This window comes from Nelumbo nucifera, chromosome 4, assembly GCF_055504915.1.
Source record: "Nelumbo nucifera cultivar China Antique chromosome 4, China Antique-T2T, whole genome shotgun sequence".
NCBI classification, from domain to species: Eukaryota; Viridiplantae; Streptophyta; class Magnoliopsida; order Proteales; family Nelumbonaceae; genus Nelumbo; species Nelumbo nucifera.
In genome coordinates, this window is record NC_142652.1 from 44,835,391 (window position 1) to 44,857,146 (window position 21,756).

General features: G+C 39.1%; 1 protein-coding gene across 2 annotated transcripts in view; it reads right to left on the minus strand.

The window, feature by feature from the left end:
• Positions 1 to 21,756, minus strand: part of ETL1 (SNF2 domain-containing protein / helicase domain-containing protein) — a 55,534-nt gene that overhangs the window by 21,844 nt on the left and 11,934 nt on the right. The window contains exons 6-9 of one of the 2 annotated variants that reach the window (XM_010272456.3): positions 17,374 to 17,559; positions 17,037 to 17,210; positions 16,795 to 16,953; positions 8,440 to 8,517 (exon numbers count right to left, since the gene is read on the minus strand). In XM_010272456.3, the coding sequence (XP_010270758.1) occupies positions 8,440 to 8,517; positions 16,795 to 16,953; positions 17,037 to 17,210; positions 17,374 to 17,559 (597 nt within the window). The remainder of the gene's footprint in view (positions 1 to 8,439; positions 8,518 to 16,794; positions 16,954 to 17,036; positions 17,211 to 17,373; positions 17,560 to 21,756) is intronic. The other variant, XM_088903522.1, reaches the window with a different exon arrangement.

Here is a 21,756-nt window from a genome sequence, read left to right on the forward strand (position 1 = left end):
ACCTACTTGTAGTTGAGAGGATACTAGCATATTTGAAGAGATGTTCAGACAAATGTATACTATTCAAAGATAATGGTCACATGAAAATAGAATTTTACATAGATGCTGATTGGGCTGGATCTATTGATGATAGTTGGTCTACCTCTGGGTATTGTTCCTTTGTAGGAGGTAATCTTGTTTCTTGGAAAAGTAAGAAACAAAATGTTGCTGCTCATTCCAATGCTGAAGCTGAATATAGGTCAATGGAAAATAGTGTGGCTGAAGTATTATGGTTGAAATCCCTATTTGAGAAGTTGGGTATCACTTATGAGAAGCCCCTAATGTTGTAATGTGATAATCAGGCTGCTATTAACATAGCCCATAATCCGGTATAGCATGACAGAACTAAGCATATTGAAGTGGACCGACAATTTATCAAAGAGAGAGTTGCTTCACAAGAAGTGTGTCTTCCATATCACCTCCAACATGCAACTTGCAGATCTCTTCACTAAGGCAGTTCCAAAGACAAAGCTAGAGGCAGACCTATGCAAGTTGGGAATGACAAACATCTATTCCCAACTTGAGGGAGAGTGTAGAGATCATTAATCATTAATGTGGTCCCCACCTTGTTTATGTTTGTTTATTTATGTTTAGTTTCAGTCAACAGTTATTTTCAATTGGTAGTTATTTCTTACTTCTTTTTTATGTATGTAGAGAAGATGGGCCGAATGGCCCATAGGCTGTTTATCCTTTCTTATTTTTTATGTTCTTTACTGTAACGGGCCTTATTTCTGGGCCTATTCTTTCTATGTTATGTTCTTTTAATTTTTTGCCCAACTAAGGGCCTCTTTGTAAATTATTAACTTAATAAAATAGTGTTAGGGGGTAAGAGGAGATATTAAGGTTTGAAACTCTCTTCCTCTGAACCCTTATTGCCGCCATCTTCTCTTCCTTAGAAGAAGGATTTCTGTTGTTTTCCTTCTTGGTATCAGAGCAGGCCTAAACTTGGCTTGGGCTCTCATGTAGGTGTTGTCCAACCGACTACACAAGAGTTGTTCTAGGGCTGGAAGCTTCAGCTTGAGTCGCCTGGTTCTTGGAGGTCATTAGAGATTAAGAAGGTGCCCAAGATTCAAATCTCTTGGAGAGTTGTCTGGTGACCAGGAAGAATCGGAGAAATAGCTTGGTTCCTGATTTAGAGCTTAAATCAAAGATTGAGAGTGGTGCCCAATCATTTATGGGTTGTTTTCTTTATATTTTTCTGGACTGTTAAAGTATCCAAAGTTTCTCTGAAATCAGTACTACTATTCGGTTGTTCTTTTAGACTGCTTTTGCCCAGAAATTTTTGGGTTGTTTTCATATTGATTGGACTTTCAAGTGGCTGAAATATCTCTAGAATCAGTACTGCTGGTTGGCCTTTTCTTTTGGACTGTTTAGAGCACCTGTACGAACTATTTTCTGGGCTGTATTAATCTTTCGACAATGTGGTCTCCTCTACTGCCCACCTTGTGTTTGTGAAAAAGTCTCTGAAGTTTTTTTGCTTCCTTTGGATGCTGATTGGACAGTACCTGGAATTTCTGTTTAGAAAAGGAGTTTTTCTGACTTTCTTTCTTGAAGACCAAACCAAGTTGGTTGGTGTACCGTGTAGTCTACAAGGTGCAGCTTCTGTTTCTGTTTCTCACAGCTTTTGGGTGTGACCCAGATTTGTGGTTCTGCTGCATTGAGGTAGGCTTAACACAGTCCTTGTTCCATCTTCATTGGTGTCATTTTTGAAGTTGGTTGAAATCTTTTTGAAGTGGTTAAAGAGATGAACTACTCAGAGATTAAAAACAAGAATGTTGTTGAATCCGAACAGGTTCCGGGAGCCTCTGTTGACTCTTTACTGACTGTGACCACGGTCAAGCTGGATGGAACTAATTATCTGGCATGGTCACAATCAGTAAAGATTCATATCTATAGTAGAGGAAAGTGGGGTTTTATCTCCGGGAGCAAGAAGGCTCCCTTAGAAGATGATCCATCTTATGAGAAGTGGATGCAAGAAAATTATACTGTTATTGGGTGGCTTGTGAACTCAATGCAGCCACAGATTAGCCAGCACTATTTGTGGATGAATTCAGCAAAGGAAATCTGGGATAGTGTTGCTGAAACCTATTACCAAAAATTAAATGTGGCTAGAGCTTAGAAGTTGAGAAGTGATGTGAAGAATTTAAGACAGGGGGAGAAACCTTTAGCTGTATACTTCTCAACACTGAAGTCTTTGTGGCAAGAAATAGATCTGATAGAAGCTGTAACCTGGGACACCACTAATGATGCAGAGACCTACAGAAAACTGGTTGAGAGAAACAGGGTGTTTGAGTTCTTAACCGGACTAAACCCAGAGTATGATATTACAAAACATAATATTTTATCCAAGGATAGTGTCTCACTGTCACAAACATATGCCTTGGTAAGTAGTGAAGAGAGCAGAAGGATTGTCCAGGTTCAAGGGGCTGGTCTAAATGATCACTTTGCTAATATGGGAGTGAAACCCAAAGGGGTTGCAGGGACTCCTAGTGGCTCAGGGAAGAAAGAGATTGTCTGTGAGTACTGTAAAAGGCCAAAACACACTAAAGACAAGTGTTGGAAATTACATCCTGAGCTTCTACCTCTTCGGTTTCAGAAGAAGTATGATAATAAAAGGGCAAGGAGTGCTAATGCGTCTGCTGGTCCAAATAGTGACAAGTACCATACTGAAGAGATGACAGCTTGTGCGCAGTTAGCAGCCATGAAAGCAGAGTATGAGAAGTTTGGGAGGATGATCAGTCACCTAGAGGGTGTGACTTCTTCTTCCAACCCTTCAGAAAATTCAGCCTCTTCTGCATTTGCTCATTCAGGTATACGGGCCTCTGCCAATCATGCAACCGTTTTGGGTAATCTTATGATCCCTTGGATTATTGATTCAGAGGCTTCTGATCATATGACCAACCTTTCTACCTTGTTTGTTTCATATGATTTACTTCCTAGACGTGACAAAATCACCCTAGCCGATGATTCTCTTGCCTCTATCTCTAGCAAGGGAACCATCAAGGCTACAGATTCCTTGTTCCTACCTTCTACTCTTCATGTACCTAGACTAAATACAAACTTGTTATCTGTAAGTAGTCTAACTAAGTCATTAAATTGTTGTGTAACCTTCTTCCCTTCCTACTGTGTTTTTCAGGATCTGGAGTCTCGGAAGGTGATTGGAAGTGGCCATGAGGCGAATGGAATATACCTGTTTGATACTCCGAGACAGTGCCCTGAACAACCTAGAAAAGCTGCTTTTGGGTCCATATCTACAGAATCTATCAGTCGAGTTATGCTGTCATTTTCGTTTGGGTCATCTTTCTTTTTCTGCATTGAGTCATTTATTCCCTGAACTGTTTAAGGGAATTAGTTTGTCCAATATTCAGTGTGAGTCTTGTGAGCTGTCAAAGCATTGTAGAAACAGTTATCCCTTGAGTAATAAAAGATCTTCTCCTTTTAATATTGTGCACTCTGATGTGTGGGGGCCTTACCACTTACCCTTTATGGGTGGCTACAAATATTTTATCTTGTTCATTGATGACTTTTCTCAGTTTACTTGGATATTCCTGATGAAATCCCGTGATGAAGTTCCCAGACTTGTGAGGCAATTCCATGGATTTGTCCTGACCCAGTTTGATACCAGGATTAAAATTTTCAGATCTGACAATGCAAAAGAATATTTTGAAAAGAACTTGTCCTGCTATCTCTCTGACTTGGGGGTTATTCATCAAAGCTCTTGTGTTAGGACCCCAGAACAGAATGGAGTTCCTAAAAGAAAAAATAAACATATTGTTGAAGTTGCAAGAAGTATCTTGTTTGCCTCACATGTTCCTACAAAGTTTTGGGGTGATGTTGTTCTCATTGCTACCTACCTTATAAACCGTATGCCATCCAGGGTTTTGGGGTTTAAGTCTCCTTCATCCGGACAAGGAGCTTTTTTCTATTCCTCTTCGTGTCTTTGGCTGCACTTGTTATGTACATATTCCTAGTGTCCAAAGACATAAATTTGAACCAAAATCCCACAAGTGTATCTTCCTTGGTTATTCCCCCACACAGAAGGGTTACTGTTGCTTTGATCCAAAGACTGGTACTCGATATGTGACAATGGATGTCACCTTTGATGAGCTTTCTTCCTTTTATGGTTCCTCTATGGAAGGACATTGTCCAAAGGGGGAGGTTTTGTCACAGGTCTTTGCTCTTCCTCTTCCTGTCCCAGTTGAGTCTTTTACCGAGTCTCTTTCTTCTTCAAATGAATCAAGGGATGATCAATCATTCCACTCTCCCTGTCCCAATGTTCCTCCCCCTTAACCTTCTTGTCCTCTCTTTAATCCCAGGATGTATCAAAGGCAAAGATCCAGAAATGAGCAGGTTGTTTCCCCTACAACACATGAGCCTCATGCACTTCCAGTTACAGATGAGACAACAGGTACTGTTTCAGCCCCTTTGGAGCCAACCCTACCTGACCTTGAAATTCCCATTGCTATTAGGAAAGGAAAAAGGAAGTATATTGCACATTGCATTTCCAAACACCTTTCTTATAGTTTGCTTTCTCCTTCATATTTTGCCTACCTTTCTTCTGTTGCCTCTAACCTTATTCTCAGGTCTGTGTTAGAAGCTCTTAATATTCCAGAATGGAGGGATGCTATGAGATCCAAAATTGATGCCCTGCATGAGAGTGACACTTGAAGTGGTTGATTTGCCTAAAGGGAAGGATCCAGTTGGCTATAAGTGGGTCTTTACAATCAAATATCATGTTGATGGCACCATTGAGAGGTACAAGGCTAGGCTGGTTGCAAAAGGTTATACACAGACATATGGGATTGATTATCTAGAGACCTTTGCACCTGTTGCCAATATGACCTCTGTGAGAGTTCTTCTATCTTTGGCTACTCACTCTGACTGGCCACTTTATCAATTGGATGTATGCATTTCTGAATGGAGAATTACATGAGGAGGTTTATATGTCTCTTCCTCCAGGGATGTATGAAACAGATATGAAAGGAAAGGTATGCAAGCTGAAGAGATCTCTTTATGGACTAAAACAGTCCCCTAGAGCATAGTTTGAGAGGTTTAGGGCTGCCCTTGTTAACTTTGGCTATGTACAAACACAGTCTGATCATACTCTCTTTGTGAAGAGGAGAGGGCTCCTGGCAGTTTACCTGATTGTGTATGTTGATGATATTGTTGTGACTAGTAATGATGTTTCAGAAATTAATGATCTCAAATCTTTCCTCCATACAGAGTTTGGATCAAAAATCTAGGGGAATTGAGATACCTCTTTGGCATAGAAGTTGCTAGATCCAATGATGGGATTCTTATCTCCCAGAGGAAGTATGTTCTTGATTTGCTCTCTGAAACAGGGAAGATGGGTGCTAGACCAGTTGCTACTCCTATTGATACGAGTCAAAAACTCTCTACTTCAGATGGAACATTGTTAGAAGACAAAGGAGTCTTCCAGAGACTTCTTGGAAAACTTCTGTATCTGTGCATGACTCGGCCAGACATTGCATATGCTGTCAGTTGCATCAGCCAATTCATGCATGCTCCTCGGGATACTCATATGGCAGCAGCAGAGCGAATCCTGTGTTATTTGAAGGGCTCCCCAGGAAAGAGAATTATGTTTGCCAAGCATGGCCATATGAAACTTGAAGCCTATATTGATGTTGACTGGGCTGGAAACATTGATGATAGAAGATCTACTTCTAGGTACTGCATCTTAGTGGCTGGTAATATTGTTTCTTGGAGAAGCAACAAACTATCTGTTGTTGCTCGATCTTCAACAGAAGCAGAATACAGAGCCATGGCACATGGAGTTTCTGAACTATTGTGGTTAAAACCATTGATGGAGGAACTGGGGGTTGAGCATGACAAGCCAATGATGTTGTGCTAATCAAATCGCCATCAACATTGCTCACAACCCAGTACAACATGACAGAACTAAGCATATTGAAGTTGATAGACACTTCATTCGAGAAAGAGTGGCTTCGGGTGAAGTATGTCTTCCTTTCATCACCTCTGAAGGACAGTTAGCAGATTTTCTCACCAAAGGCATTCCCAAGGCGAAACTTCAGCATGATACTGGCAAGCTTGGCATGATTGACATCTATGCTCAGCTTGAGGGGGAGTGTAGAGAAGATGGGCCAAATGGCCCATAGGATGTTTATCCTTTCTTATTTTTTATGTTCTTTACTGTAATGGGCCTTATTTCTAGGCCTATTCTTTCTATGTTATGTTCTTTTAATTTCTTGCCCAACTAAGGGCCTCTTTGTAAATTATTAAAGTTTAACTTAATAAAATAGTGCTAGGGGGTAAGAGTAGAGATTAAGGTTCGAAACTCTCTTCCTCTGAACCCTTATTGCCGCCATCTTCTTCTTCATCTTCTCTTCCTTAGAAGAAGGATTTCTACTATTTTTCTTCTATGTACACCAATATTTTAAAACGCGGAGGCTTGACGTGAGGCATTCCACTACCTAGAGGCGTGAGGCATAGTTCAAAACGCAAGAAGCGTAAGCCTCCCAAACACGAGGCATAAGCCTCCTTAAGAGGAGGGGGGTTAGGAGGAGGATGACGAGGAAGGGGATCTCATTTTTTCTTTATTTTTAATAAAAATCTTTTATATTAAGAAGAATAAAAATGCATAACATTAGTTGTAAGGGGGGATCTCATGTTTTAACATTAGTTAAAACATGGGTGATCAGAAAAATAAAGATGCATAACTCCTCAGGGCGATTTGGGAGCACCTCACCTGGAGGCGCGCCTCCAAGCGTACGCCTCCCATGCCTTTTAAAACACTGATGTAAACACTAGGGGGCAATTCAGGTTTTCCCCCTATCTTTAAATTATCAATATAAATAGCTGTGGGGTGACAATGAAACTGATCACCCACAATTCTTTTGACTTCTCTTCTTCTCTCCTTCTTCCTCTCTTATTCTCAAACATTTTTTCTTGTTTTTTGTGAATTATATCTAGGATTAATTACAGTCCTACTTGACAACTCATTCTCCCATTTCTCTTTGTTTTTTCTTTCTCTTATCCTTTTCTGTTTTCTTTTGATTTATTAATTCAGAAATATTATTTCTTGCCGGTTGCACTCAACAAGTATTAGATGCATAGAAGACCACCTACAACACCCATAAGAAGTAGTCTGTTGCAAGTTCAAGGGGCTAGAAGGGAGAGGGACAGACCAACAGGGACATGGATTTACATAGTAAGAAACGATTTGAGCACTCATAATTGAGAATGTAATTCAGACAAGGCTTTGATGATGATTTGGGAAGAAAGAAACGCCATGATTTCTTAAAGACAATATTCAAAGAAAAGAAGCAATAACTAAGAATGTAGTCATTAGAGTGGTACAGTGACTCAAACTCATGGATGCGTTTTCTTCGCTATCCGCTAATGACATCATAAGAGACTAGCAGTTTGTGGAAAATTCTTCCTTGATAAGTAGGGTTGAACACAAATTGAACTTTTCACGAGCTATTCGAGCTTTGCTCATGAAAAGCTCGATTCGGCTTAGTTTAAACTGAGCTTCAAACCAAGCTCGAGCCTAAATGAAGCTCAGCTCACGAGCCTAAAAGTAACTTTTATATGTATCTTTTTTTATAGAAAGCTTGGCTAATAACCAAGCTCGAAGGTACAAGCTTCTGAGTCAAACCGAATTTGAGCTCAAGTCTCTAGCTCGAATCGAACTCGATCTCGAGCCTCATGCTTTTTTTGGAAAGCTGAACTTGAATAGCCAGATATTCGGCTCGGCTCTGTTCGAATCCACCTAATAAGAAGATCCCTTGAACTTTTTGGTCTTGCTTAGTTATAAAATCGTCAAACTGGACTCTGATAGTTGTAGTTTTGAAATCCCCAAAGAGTTTAGAATCAGGGGGTGTTTAGGAACCACAGAAGAGACATAGTAGCACAGTTTTAATGACCAATAGTTGTTGGTGACTACTCGGGCAGTATTATTGGCAGTATTTCAAAGCATAAAATTAGCTAGATCACTAAAGTTCGGAGTACTAGCAGTGAAGGGGATTCTCATACTAAATGGGTTGGTTAAAATATCCTAGGAAGCATAGAAACATAATGAGAGTTGAACAGCTGGCTGGAATTTTGGGTGCATGTATAATTGGGATCCATGGTATGCTAATACTATGATTGCTGCAATAGCAAGACAAGGAGTCAATAGATATCAATTGTAGTGGGGAATGATTCCCCAAGGTAGGGACATGTAAAGTAGAATAGAATAGTTTTCTCAAAAAAGTATATTTTGAGGGGAGCCTAGTGGGAGGCAAGGCCTTATATTGAGGTGCTTGCCACAAGATTGTTGTACAGATCATTCTTTATTATATATATATATATATATAACCAAAGAAAACACCATTATGGATAAAAAGAGAATAGGAATTATCCTTGTAATGGTCATACCTGGCATTTTGCTGAAAGTAAAACATGTTCATCCGGAAGAACACCCTTTACATCAGTGCCACCATGCCAATGTAATAGCTGCATACAATAGTGGAGAAGGAATGAGAAATTTATATATAGATGAAACTTCACCCTAAACATTTGTAACATGCCAGTCAATTGTTGACATAGGTGCCAACAGAAATTGGACTTCTAGATAAATATATTTTTCATTACTTAGAAGTTGTGTTCAAAGACATACATTCAGTGTATTTTTTCAACTTGTTAATTTTGTGCTTCCATGAATTTTTCTTTTCAACTTTGGAACAAAGTGCACCTACAACATGTGTACATGGAGATATAAAGGTTTTCCCTCTTTTTTAGCATGGTTCAAAGTTTTGGGAAAAAACTGAGGAAGCTAGGAAAATTATAAAATATTAGAAAAGATTATTGAACTTCTTTATAAAACTTCAGGAAATGTTAAAATAAAGGAAAAATAACAACACACCATGTACCATAAATGATGACAGATTAGGAATCTTAAATAGGCATCAATTTTAATATACAATTATTGTCATCCAAGGTGAACATCCTTAAAAACCATATATAAGTCTTATCCTAATCTCTAACTCAATTTTGTAGCTCTTCGAGATAATCTCAATCAATTGTGATGCTATATTAATTATTACTATGATACATATTATTGTATAATTATTACAAAGAGTTTGTAAGAGAGTTTACATTTTAAAAAAAATAATTAAATGTGTTGATTTAGAGGCCTACAATTAATAAGAGAAACACCTTTTTCTTAACATTATGCCAAAACATGGTTTGAGCATTTTCTCTCACAAATGTTCCCACTGTTTGGAAAAACTAGGAAACTTTTCTCAATATTTGAACATATCAACATAATAAATTGAAAATTTTGTTAATATATTAAAACTTTTTAAAATATTGGGAACATATTGAGGGACATTTGGGAATATTTATTCCAGGATAGTTTTGCTCATCCCCTTGGGGAAATGGAGAAATTTCTGGGTTCACCATTTTACTTTTCATTTAGGTGAAGTTTCTTTTTCATGGGTGGGATGGCTAGGAGAGAGAAATTTTGAGAGTAAGGCTTTTCTGATAAAGTTCTTGGTGGCAGGTTTGATGGCACGAAGGCTAGTGTGGTTGAAGGATGGGTCAAGAGGTTGGCTGTGCTGTAGCAATCCAACAATTAGGAATCTCAGCAGTGGCCTTTCTTATTCATTCTAGACTCTGATGAAGAAGTGTTAAGAGGTTCTGAACCATGAACAGATTTTTAATGGCCATCTATTTACACAAACTAAAAACTAATATTTAACTTACATGTTTCAAATGAATATCGAGCTAGCTTAAAGTGGTAATCATGTAAATTAGGTGGACAATAACATTGTTACTTCACATTATCTACAATAGGCCAACTGAGGGGTGGCTCGTTGGTATGTTAGCTGGTTCACTCACTCCAGCATTGTTGCGGAATTGATTCCCGCAACCACCAATTTGGAGAAAAAGGGGGGGGTGAGGGGGAGTTTAATGGGTTATTAGTGGTGCATGGCACCAAATACCAAAAAAAGAAACATATCTACAATATTATCACCAACTTATGTTGTAATACTATTTCTTAGACTCCACATAGTACTTGACAAAGTGCTGGTAAACTACCCATGGAAGTGGAAATGGAAATATGTCGTGTAAACTATCTCCTGTACTCCACAAAATGCTGGCAATGTTCACTAGGGAAATGTTGATTCCAGTAAGATAACATGCCGGTACCCATGGAAATGGAAATATAGGGAAATTAGAAATATTTTAAGCCATGTGCCTAATAGTTCTAAGGACAAAGGTGAGACTGACAAGAGACTACAAGTTTACACCTAGAGAAAGAAACAAGCTTAGCACCAAAATGAACAACCACCACAAAGTTTTTTATAAGAAACTTTTATCAATTCTGAGATTCAAACAGATAGAAACATCCCTTGGAGAGGCGCAAGCTGCGGCCTCTCGCAACAAAGTATGATAAAACTCAGATTAGATGTTTGTATATGTTCAGATCAGAAGAAAGAGAAGGAAAAGAGAGAGAGAAGGAGAAGAAGAAAGAGAAGAAAAAGAAGGAGAAAATTCACAGCCGAACTAGAGAGAAAATCTCAAAACCTCTAGTCGGCCCTTCTTTTATTTATACTCTTCTAAGATATACAAGGATTACCATTGTGCCCTCACTTAAGTGAGAGCCACATCAGCAGAGCAGTACATATATAACTAAACATAAAAGGACTGTACTACCCTTGTACAGCCGACTCTAACACTCCCCCTCAAGCTGGTGAGTATATGTCATATAGTCCCAGCTTGTTACATATGTAGTCCACTCTTCCCCGATTCAACCCTTTGGTAAACAGATCTGCCCATTGATTTCTTGTGTTCACATATATTGTACTTATCACTCCACTAAGCACCTTCTCACGTACAAAGTGGCAATCCACTTCTATGTGCTTCCTCCTTTCGTGAAACACTGGATTAGAGGAGATATGAACTGCAGCTTGGTTATCACAGTATATCTTCATAGGAGTGTCAATCGAGTATCCCATCTCCTCTAGTAGATGCTTCAACCACACCAGTTCGCATGTTGTGTGAGCCATAGCCCTATATTCAGCCTCTACACTGCCTCTTGCTACCACTATCTGCTTCTTACTCTTCCATGTCACTAAGTTCCCACCAAGAAAAGTGCAATACCCTGTAGTGGACCTTCTATCAGATATGGACCCAGCCCAATCAACATCCGTGTATCCCTCTATCTCAAGACTTCCTCCACTCTTATACAACAAACCACGACCTGGAGCACCCTTCAAATACCTCACAATCCTTAGGACTGCCTCCCAGTGTGGGATTCTCGGATTCTGCATAAATTGACTCACTAACCGCAAATGAGATATCAGGTCGAGTGATGGTTAGGTAATTAAGCTTACCCACCAGCCTTCTATACCTTCCCGGATCCTCAAACTCCTCACCTGTATCACTACCCAATCTAGCATTCAGTTCCATAGGTGTTTCAGCTGGTCTGGCACCCAACAACCTTATTTCCTCTAGCAAATCAAGAACATATTTCCTCTAGCCCAAATTAATACCATTCTTGGACCTTGCAACCTCTATCCCTAGGAAGTATCTTAATTTGCCAATATCCTTTGTTTGGAAGTGATCATGCAAGTAAATCTTCAACCTGTCAATTCCTAGTCTATCACTGCCTGTGATAACAACGTCATCTACATATACCACCAAGAGAATCTTTCCAGCATTTGATTCATCAAAATGGTCAACCTGACACTGTTTCATTCCAAACTTCTTCACCACTAAATCTCCCAAACCATGCACGGGGAGATTGTTTAAGTCCATAAATAGCCTTCTTAAGTCTACAGACCTTCTCACCCTCCCCCTAAGCAACAAACCCTAGTGGTTGCTCCATGTACACCTCCTCAAGAAGATCACCATGTAAAAAGGCATTCTTGATGTCAAGCTGAAACAAGGGACAATCAAACATAGCAGCAAAAGAAATCAGAACACGAACTGACCCAATTTTGGCAACCGGAGAGAAGGTGTCTATGTAATCAATACCATACTGCTGTGAATAACCTTTGGAAACTAACCGAGCTTTCAACCGTTCAACACTTCCATCAGATAAGTATTTAACCATGTACACCCACTTACAGTCGGCCACATGCTTACCAGGAAGAAGAGTAGTGAGGTCCCACGTATGAGTACGAGTCAGGGCCGAGAGTTCTTCTTCCATTGCTTGGCGCCACCCTGGAGAATTGAGGGCTTCCTGGACATCCTTGGGAACAGAGACAGAGGATAACATAGAAACAAACTGTCGATGGGAAGTCGAAAGGTGAGATACAAAAACATAAATGGAAATGGGATGGAGAGTGCAACTGCGTTTACCTTTCCGCAAAGCAATAGGAAGATCAAGGTCAGAACTTGGAGTTGGGGCTGGGGTGGGATCAACTTTCGGATCTGTCGACATTGACAAAGCTAGGGGAGGAGTCGATGCCTGATGATGTGTATACACTTGTCAGATAGGTGGTCCTCTCTCAGGTAGCTGCACTGGAGGCGAAGACTGGGTCACGACCGGAACAAGATAAACAAGATCCTCAATAGGAACTGAAAGAGGGGGTGATGGCAACAGAGAAGTATTCAACCTGGAGAAGAAAGGAACAAACTCAAAAAATGTAACATCAGAACACACAAAATAACGCCGAGAACGAGGGTTATAACACTTATACCCTTTTTGAGTATTGGAATAACCAAGAAAGACACACTTAGTGGATCTAGCATCTAACTTGTCCATTCCAGGCCAAAGATTATGAACGAAACACACGCATCCAAAAACTCTGGGAGTAAGGGGAAAAGGAGACAACGTGGGAAACAGAACAGAGAAAGGGAACTGACCTTCAAGGATATGGGCATGCGGTTAATAAGAAAGCAAGATGTGAGTATAGCATTACTCCAAAAGGATTTGGGGACATTCATCTGATGTAAGAGGGACCGAGTAGTTTCCAAAAGGTGACGGTTTTTTCTTTCAGCCACCCCATTTTGTTGAGGGGTGTAGGTACATGAGGTTTGATAGATAATGCCATGTTCCAAATATTCTTGAAAGTGTGTGGAAAAATACTCGCGGCCATTATCAGAACAAAGAATTTTAATATGTACACCAAATTGATTGCGAATTTCAGCATAAAATTTCTGGAAGATAGAAAATAATTCACTCTTTTCTTTCGTAAGGTAAAGCCATGTCATCCTTGAATAATCATCAACAAAAATTACAAAGTACTTGTAACCATTATAAGGCACTACTCTGTTTGGACCCTAGATGTCTGAATGGACTAAAGAAAAGGACTCAATGTACGACTATCAACTCTAGGACTAAAGGAGACATGATGATGTTTCCCAAACTGACACGACTCACAATTTAAATTAGAAAGACGACGCAACGACAGAACAAGTAACTGAAGAGCTCTAATAGACGGATGACCAAGTTTGCAGTGCCACTGATGAGGGGAGAGAGATGACTGAAGAGTTGTTGCCGAACCACCTCCATCAAGATAATACAGTCCATCAGCTTCATGCCCTCAATCAATCTTCATCCCCGTCTTGAGATCCTGAAACACACAAGAGGAAGGGTAAAAAGTTATTGAGCAATTAAAAGACTGAGTCAATTTACTAACAGACATCAGGTTAAAGGGAAACTTGGGAACATATAAAACTGAGGAGAGGGATAATGAGTCGGTGTCAACATTACCAACACCACATATGGATGATGTAGAGCCATTGGCAAGAGTAACAGATTGGGAAGTGGAGGACGGAGAAATGGATAAAAACACACCTGGAGTTCCAGTCATATAATCGGAAGCTCCAGAATCTATAATTCAACAGGAAGATGTGGATGCCAGACAAGTCGTACCTGTGTGTGCAAGGGTAGTTGTGTTCTGTTGAGATGTACCCTGAATGAACCGCTCATACTCATCCCGTGAAACACTCACCATCTCCTTTCTGGAAGTATCTATAGATGTAGTGAGAATCTGATCAGTGACTTGAGATTCTTGTCTTGAGCTACCACCATTTACAGCTGCATGATTCGCCCAGGTTGAAGGTGGGCCATGGAGATCGTAGCAAAAGTTGATAGTATGTCCCTCCATACCACAATGAGTACACCTTCTCTGAGTATTACCACGTCCACTACCACGAGCTCTCCCTGAGTCTGATCCTCCAAAACGACCACCACCACGATTATACATTCCACCACCACCACGACCATACATGGGTCCACCACCACTACCACGACCATGCTGACCTCCTCTACCACCACGACCTCCCCCTCTCGTAACTGCAAATGCAGACCTATCTGACATAATGGAAGTCTCTGTGGGTCCAACTGAAATTCTCCGAAGACGAGCAAACACTTCCTCAAGAGAGGGAAGAGCAAATCCACCTAATATTTGTGCCCTTATGGGTTCATACTCAGATTTCAGCCCTACTAAAAATCTGGTCACATCAAACTGCTCTCTCTGTTGTTGCTGAATTTTGACATCAAGTGTAAGAGGACGATAAACATTCAATTCATTTCGTAAATTTCTCATACTAACATAATAGTCCTCAAGACTCTGATTCCCTTGTTGCAAATTGAAGTACTCTTGGTATAGTTGGTAAACCCTAGTAGTGTTATCTTGTCCAGAATATAGTTTTCTTGCATGATCCCAAACTTCCTTGGTTTTATCTAAAAACATGAAGTTCACACTAATTTTGGACTCCATGTTGTTCCATAGTCAAGTCATAATTTGAGCATCCTCCTACTCCCATTCATCATATCCAGGAGAATCAATTGAGGGTTTATCTTCCCTCACATGTTTCACTTTCTTTTTGGCTTTCAGGAAAACTTCAACAGACTTAGCCCAAGGGACATAATTCTCACCATTCAGTTTTATAGAGGTCATCTGCACATTCAGATAATCAAAAGGCACCATCACACTTGATTTGTATTCACTGTTGTCTCCCATGACTGCACAAAAAAACTGTGGGAGGTTGTACCACTAAATTGTTACTCTACTGCCCTAATAAATCACCACACTCCACACAAATGACTGAACACCACTAGGGTTCCTAGTACCAGGTTTCAGCAGCAACACTCACAACTATTCACCACTGTTTCAGCAATAATAGTCACAACTGTTCACCACTTTTAGCAACAGCACTACTGTTGCTGTTTACTGTCAGCACTAGAAACCCTCACAACACACCTCACGAATAATATTTTCAGTTCTGCAACATATAAAAGAAACTTGCTACATACCACAACTTAGTTCGAAGATCATGTACATATCGAGTAGAGGGTACCAAGTCTGCACTGTCACCATCACAAAACCAGCCCTCTTCGAATTGCGAGTAAGGGTTTTCTACCAACCACACAAAACCACAACGACTGCACTCATTGGAGGCATGGAAACCCCCAAAAGGAGAAAATGACCAGTCCTTTTCTTCCTTTCTGGAAAACTCTCTAAATATAAATGAGAATTCTACAAAACCCTAGAGAGGAATGCGCAGAACAGAGAGAAAAGGAGACAACTGATCTGAACTGATTATCATGGCTCTGATACCATGATAAAACTCAGATTAGATATTCGTATATGTTCAGATCAGAAGAAAGAGAAGGAAAAGAGAGAGAGAAGGAGAAGGAGAAAGAGAAGAAAAAGAAGGAGAAAAGTCACAGCCGAACTAGAGAGAAAATCTTAGAACCTCTAGTCGGCCCTTCTTTTATTTATACTCTTCTAAGATATACAAGGATTACCATTGTGCCCTTACTTAAGTGAGAGCCACATCAGCAGAGCAGTACATATATAACTAAACATAAAAGGACTGTACTACCCATGTACAGCCGACTCTAACAAAGTACCAAGTGACTAAGTATCAAGTTAAAACTGAGCCCAATACACTTTTTCCCTATTTGCCCCTTGCTTCTCGAAACTATCAGCCAATGCATTTGCTGATCTCCCCACCCACTGTATTTTCCTTGATGTAGGTAATTCCTCCCCTTCTCTGCAATCCTGCTTTGTTAACTGATAATTCCTGTTCTCTTGATGTTGATGTTTCTACTCATGTTCCTAATCTTGATATTCCTATTGTTCTTCTCAAAGAAAAGCATGATTAGCTTTAGCTGTCCACTCTCATTAGCTGATTAGCTCAGAGTTGGGCTGAAATCTAGGATTTTGTTGCATGAACTGCATAGGTCTAACAAGAATAAGCCTGTTCATGAAATTGCTGATTAGACAAAATTACCCTTTTACAATAAGCCTGTTCATTTGCTGATCTCCCCACCCACTGTATTTAGTATAATTTCTCAGGCGTGACGCACTATTATTAAGGTGAATTATTGATACTTAGTTCAGATACATGCTTAGTCTTACTCTTACTAGGAAAATGACATAAAAATTTCAGGTTTTTTATTATTGCTTAGGTGGCACCTAGGTCTGAGCCTAGATGACTAAGCATTCCTGTATCACCCAGAACCAGAATTGCTTTAATACTTTGACAACCATGATGTAAAGATATCAGCAGAGATATGAATTTCCAGTTTTGAATGTAACTCCACAATATCAACTGTCAAATAGAACATGGGGAAGAAAAATAAAAAAGGCTGATAAATGGACAAATTCGCATTCATATGCAACCATATCAAGTAATGATCTGGAATTAGAAATCCAGCATACAGAAGCACCACCCAGAAAAAAAAAAATAATCACCAGTAGAATTACAGCAGGAAGGGAGAAAACAAAATTAAAAGGCAAAGGCAATGTTCAAAGTAACAATTACCCGATGAATAGAAAAATCATTGTAACTCTTAAGCTCGCATATTACTTTGTCCAATGTACATTCAAATCCAAATATGCCTTTTGGATACAAAACTTTGGCAAAACGACAAACATCTTCATCACTGTAAATACGTCTCACCAGTAAAGGATGATTTGCAATCTGACATAAGCACAATATGTAAGGCATCAGATCCAGAGGGACTAAATAGACAAACAAATTAATAAATAAAATGATCTATACACCTTGCGGAGCTGAACAAAATAGTTAGAAATCTGGCGACGTGGAAGAACTCCAACAATGCTATTTGAAGCAACTTCTGAAAGCTTTCCAATACGAGCTCGAGAGGCTGCACGATACTCTTCAATGGCTTCTTTGTATGCATCATCCTGTTGCTTTTCCATTGATACATACTCAACCTGAAGTAACTTTTTTCTTAGATCTTCTAGAAGATATTAAATAAAAAAGGAAAGAAAAAATCATGTGCAGTCTCATATTAAGATATCATGTGACATTTATATTTGTTGAGAAACCAGACTTTCCATGGTGAAACATGACAAGGAAAATAACTGCTAGACATACACGTTGTATCTTCGGAACAAGTTGTTGCATCACATCAGATTTTAAGCGCCTCAAAATAAATGGTCCCAAAATGGACTTTACACGGGCAATCAGATCTGTATCTTCTGCATTTAATAACTTTTTCAGGTCCACATCACCAGTTGCAAAAATATCAGGCATCATAAATTCTAACAATGACCACAGCTCCTGCAAAGAAATGCCAATTACCATGACGTCCAGGCAATGAAAATTGCACAAATAGATATGCTTAACAGGACAGAAAGAAATCATTTTTATGCTTAACAGGACAGAATGAAAATTGCCAATTACCATGACGTCCAGGCAAGGTTGTAAAATCTCCAGACAAAAATAAACCACCATTCAGCATGCATATTAATTGAAAAGAAAAATAACAATTCTATTCACTAACAATATTAAATTTCCTCTCAACCGTGGAAAATCATCATAACTAGAATATAAAAATATTTTAAATATATTAATCTCAACATTGTCAAAAATAACACTAATATAATAAATATCTAATAAAGCAATTGCAGCTGCAACAAAAGTAACATTTACATTTCCTTTCTATTGTTTTCCCCTCTGAAATATAAGAGGAAACTCATGAAGCTAAAAACATGTCCCTTGTACGCCTTGACTTCTATCCAATAATCATAAAACAAACGGTCTTTGTAATCATCTGTTAGGGTAGCCTTCTAACTTCCAACCTTACTAGAAGCCATAGTAACAGAGGCATCCAGATCTCCAGTCCTCATAACAACCTTCCTAGAAGTTTCACTCTTAACAAGAGAATACACCTCAATTAGGGATATCACCTCTGCTCAAAACTTGCATCTTGATGATATCAAACTCAGGTTTGAACCCAGCAAAGAACCCAAAACTCAATTCCAACCATTGCTTCTTATACATTATGGCATCTCAATGATCAAACAAGGTAATGACCTCAAGGTGACCCAACCCCTCCGACATCCCTTGAAGAGTGACAAAGTAAGCTGGAATACTCAACTCCCCTTGTCCAAAGGCAGTGATAACTAGTTTCAGCTGGTATTTCTCATTTTGCATCGAAGAGTATGTATTGGGAATGCAATTCCAGATTTGTAAAGCAATCTCAAAAACAAAAGAGGTCAGATAATCTGTGGTCGCAGGGTGTTAAGCAATCATCCAGTTTATCTACTTCTAGACCACCTCCTCTTGGTTTAACAATCTTCCTTGTTCTTTTTTGGTGGTAAATAAAAAAGAAAATTAATTAATAAAAAAGTACATCTGATAGTGATGAGATATCACTAGAAAACAAAGATATAAAGGAGAGTGGAGCAAACAAAAAGGATACACTGAGAAAAAAAAGGAGAAAAAACATAAACCAAACAAAAAGGAAACTATTAAGCCAACTCCAGAATGTTCCAAAATCCAGAACCAAGGTCTTCTTTTGTGATTCCTTCAAACTCTGGGAGAATGAAGAACCCAGTCCATAATTCTTTTGCCACATAGAAGTGTGATATTCTCCCTTGTTTGAAACTTCTCATTAAATATTCTTCTACTTCTTTCTTTCATAGTTCCCAACAAGCTGCAAAAGGAATGCAACTCCAGGTGATCTTTGCCTTGAAATTTCCTTTTACCTTTAGCCATTTGGAGAAGATCTCCTTCACAGAATTGGAAGACCACCAACCAGCCTTGAAGAGCCTAAAGAGTAAAGAAGAAGCCCCAAATGAACTTGGAAAAAAGGCACTCAACAGGCAAATGATAGACATTCTCCTCTGCATTCTCACAAAGATAGCATCTGCTAGCTAAGTGAAAGCCTTTATTTTGAAGATGATTTAATCTCAAAATGCTATCCAACGCCACTAGCCAAGCAAAATCTTTCACCCTTGGGGTTTCCCCAGATGCCTTTTGATTCTGAATTTTCTCTATTTGACTTTGACAAAGACTTGTATAAGGATTTGACGAAAAATAGGCCATTTCTAGATTCTTTCCACTGTCCTGAATCTTTCCTTCCTACCAGAGGTTCAGCTGACTATAGTTTTGCCAGAAGATCCACACTCTTGAATTTTCCAATCAAAGAGAGATCTCCTAAATTTTGGACACCATACTGCTCTACCTTGATTGATCTCAAAATTCTCTGCAATGGAGTTATTTTTCATACCTAACCTATACAGACGAGGGCAAAGATCACACAACTTTCCAATACTCCATAAAATGTCTTAACTTCTCCGGAATCCCACCAAAATCCAATAACCCCATATTTGTAAGCCATCACCCTTCTCCAAAGCGCCTCCCTGTCCAACCCAAATCTCCACAACCATTTTCCTGAAAGAGCTTTATTGAAAATCAATGATCTTCTTATTCCCAGTCCCCCATCTTTCATTTCCTTGCAGACTTATCCCACTTAACTAAGTGGAATTTCTTCTCAATCCCTTTAACTCCCCATAAGAACTTTTGCAATTTCTTCTCAATCTTCCTTGTAACGCACCCCAACATGCCTCTACTTCCTACATAGATCTTCATAAATTGAGAACATTCTTGAAAATTACTCCATCAAGCTAGACGATGGTAGTAGAAAAGACAGATCCATCAATAGCCGGTATTTCTTTGCAACATTTTGCTTCAAGAGTATTTATGGGGAATGCAATTCCAGATTTATACAGAAATCACCAAAAATAAAAGATGTTGACTAATCTGTGGTTGCATGTTGTTAAGCAACCACCCCAGTTTATCTACTTCAAGACCATCTCCTCTTGGTTTAACAATCTTCCTTGCAAGGCACCCCAACTTGCTTCAGACCTCAGGGTCACTATCAAGTCATCCAAGAAGAATAGCAACATTTCCATGCACCATAACTAAGAGAAACCCAAGTTTGTTGGCAAATATACCTCAGAAAGAATTTCCAAAATATTCTAGCAGCATCAAAAAATTTCCAATCCACTTCTAATCACTCTCCAACTCCAAGGCACACCAAGAACTATTGTATATTCCAAGAAAAAATCACACAATCAAGCTCTTAATTGAACAACTCAGATCTGGAGAAAAAATTAAATAAGTTTTGCATGTGAGCCAAATCCACACCAAGATTCTTCTAAAATCCCAATCTACCAGAATCTAGGGTTCTTCTTGGCCTATAAACCCTACCCATATGACTGCTGACATCACATACATGAATAATGACTCAATTCCTAACAACTTCAACCTTTTGTGTTCTCAACGATTTTCCATGCTCTAATACAAACTTGTAATCTAAATTATGAAAGAAGGGAGGAGAGTTTTGAAAAAGAAAGTGTTAGACAATTTTTTTTTTTTGCGAAAAAGTGTTAGACAATAACTGGCAACCCCTTATTACTTCCTTAATACAAAATCAGTGTAATTACAATATTGCCCATTACATCTTTATTTCACTACATGTTTAATGGTTTTGAACAAGATAATAAAAGGTGTGCCTATAATGTTTCAACCATGTGTATAATTTTTACAATATTTCCTACAGCATTTTTATATGTTTCCTACATTTGGATGATGGATATTTCCACCAATGGCAGCATTTCGAACCTTGTTTAGGGTGTTAAAAAAAGGAATTGCATAAACAATGTCCCAAGGGCCGGACACAACATTATCTTGTCTTGACCATCTAAAAGGGATAATACTTGGTTGGGGTGATCAATGAACTAAAATAGCTTTCTCCCCCCCCCAACCCACCCCACCAAAAGGTTCCTTGTAAGGCCAAAAACCCAAGATAACCAAATGAATCTAACAAGGTCAAGAAAATCCAAGGAAATTGTTGCAATGGCTTTCCAAGGGGGACTAGTAAGGCACCCTCCTAGCTGAACCGGAGTCACACCCATTTTGTTGAATTCCATATTGTCTTTTTATAACATGCCAAAGAGATTGACTCTGAAATCCCCATAGCCATTTCCCTAGGAGGGTTATATTCCTATTCTTTAACCTCCCTAGCTTTGAATTGGGATCTCCTACCAACAAAACACGTTGCAACACCCTACCAACAAGATCTGACACCAACATCTCACTATGAGACTGGGACCCACTATAAAAATGGGACCCATCATGTATAAGATATGTGGTGTCAGATCATGTTGGTAGGGTGTTGGAACTTATTTTGTTGGTAGGTGATCTAGACTCCCTAGCTCTAGCCCCCCATCCCTCTTCCATTTGCACACACCTTGCCAATTCAAAAGGCAATCCTTTTTCCCAGGCTCTGACAAAAAACTCCCTTTTATGATCCTCTCTAATCATCGAATTATCTTTATGGGGGCTCTAAAAAGGATAATTAGTAGATAAGCAAATTTGTAAAGGTGGATTTTACTAAGGTGATTCTACCTCCAAATGATATGTAAATCTTTCCATAGACAATCTTCTCAAAAATCTCTATACTACCCA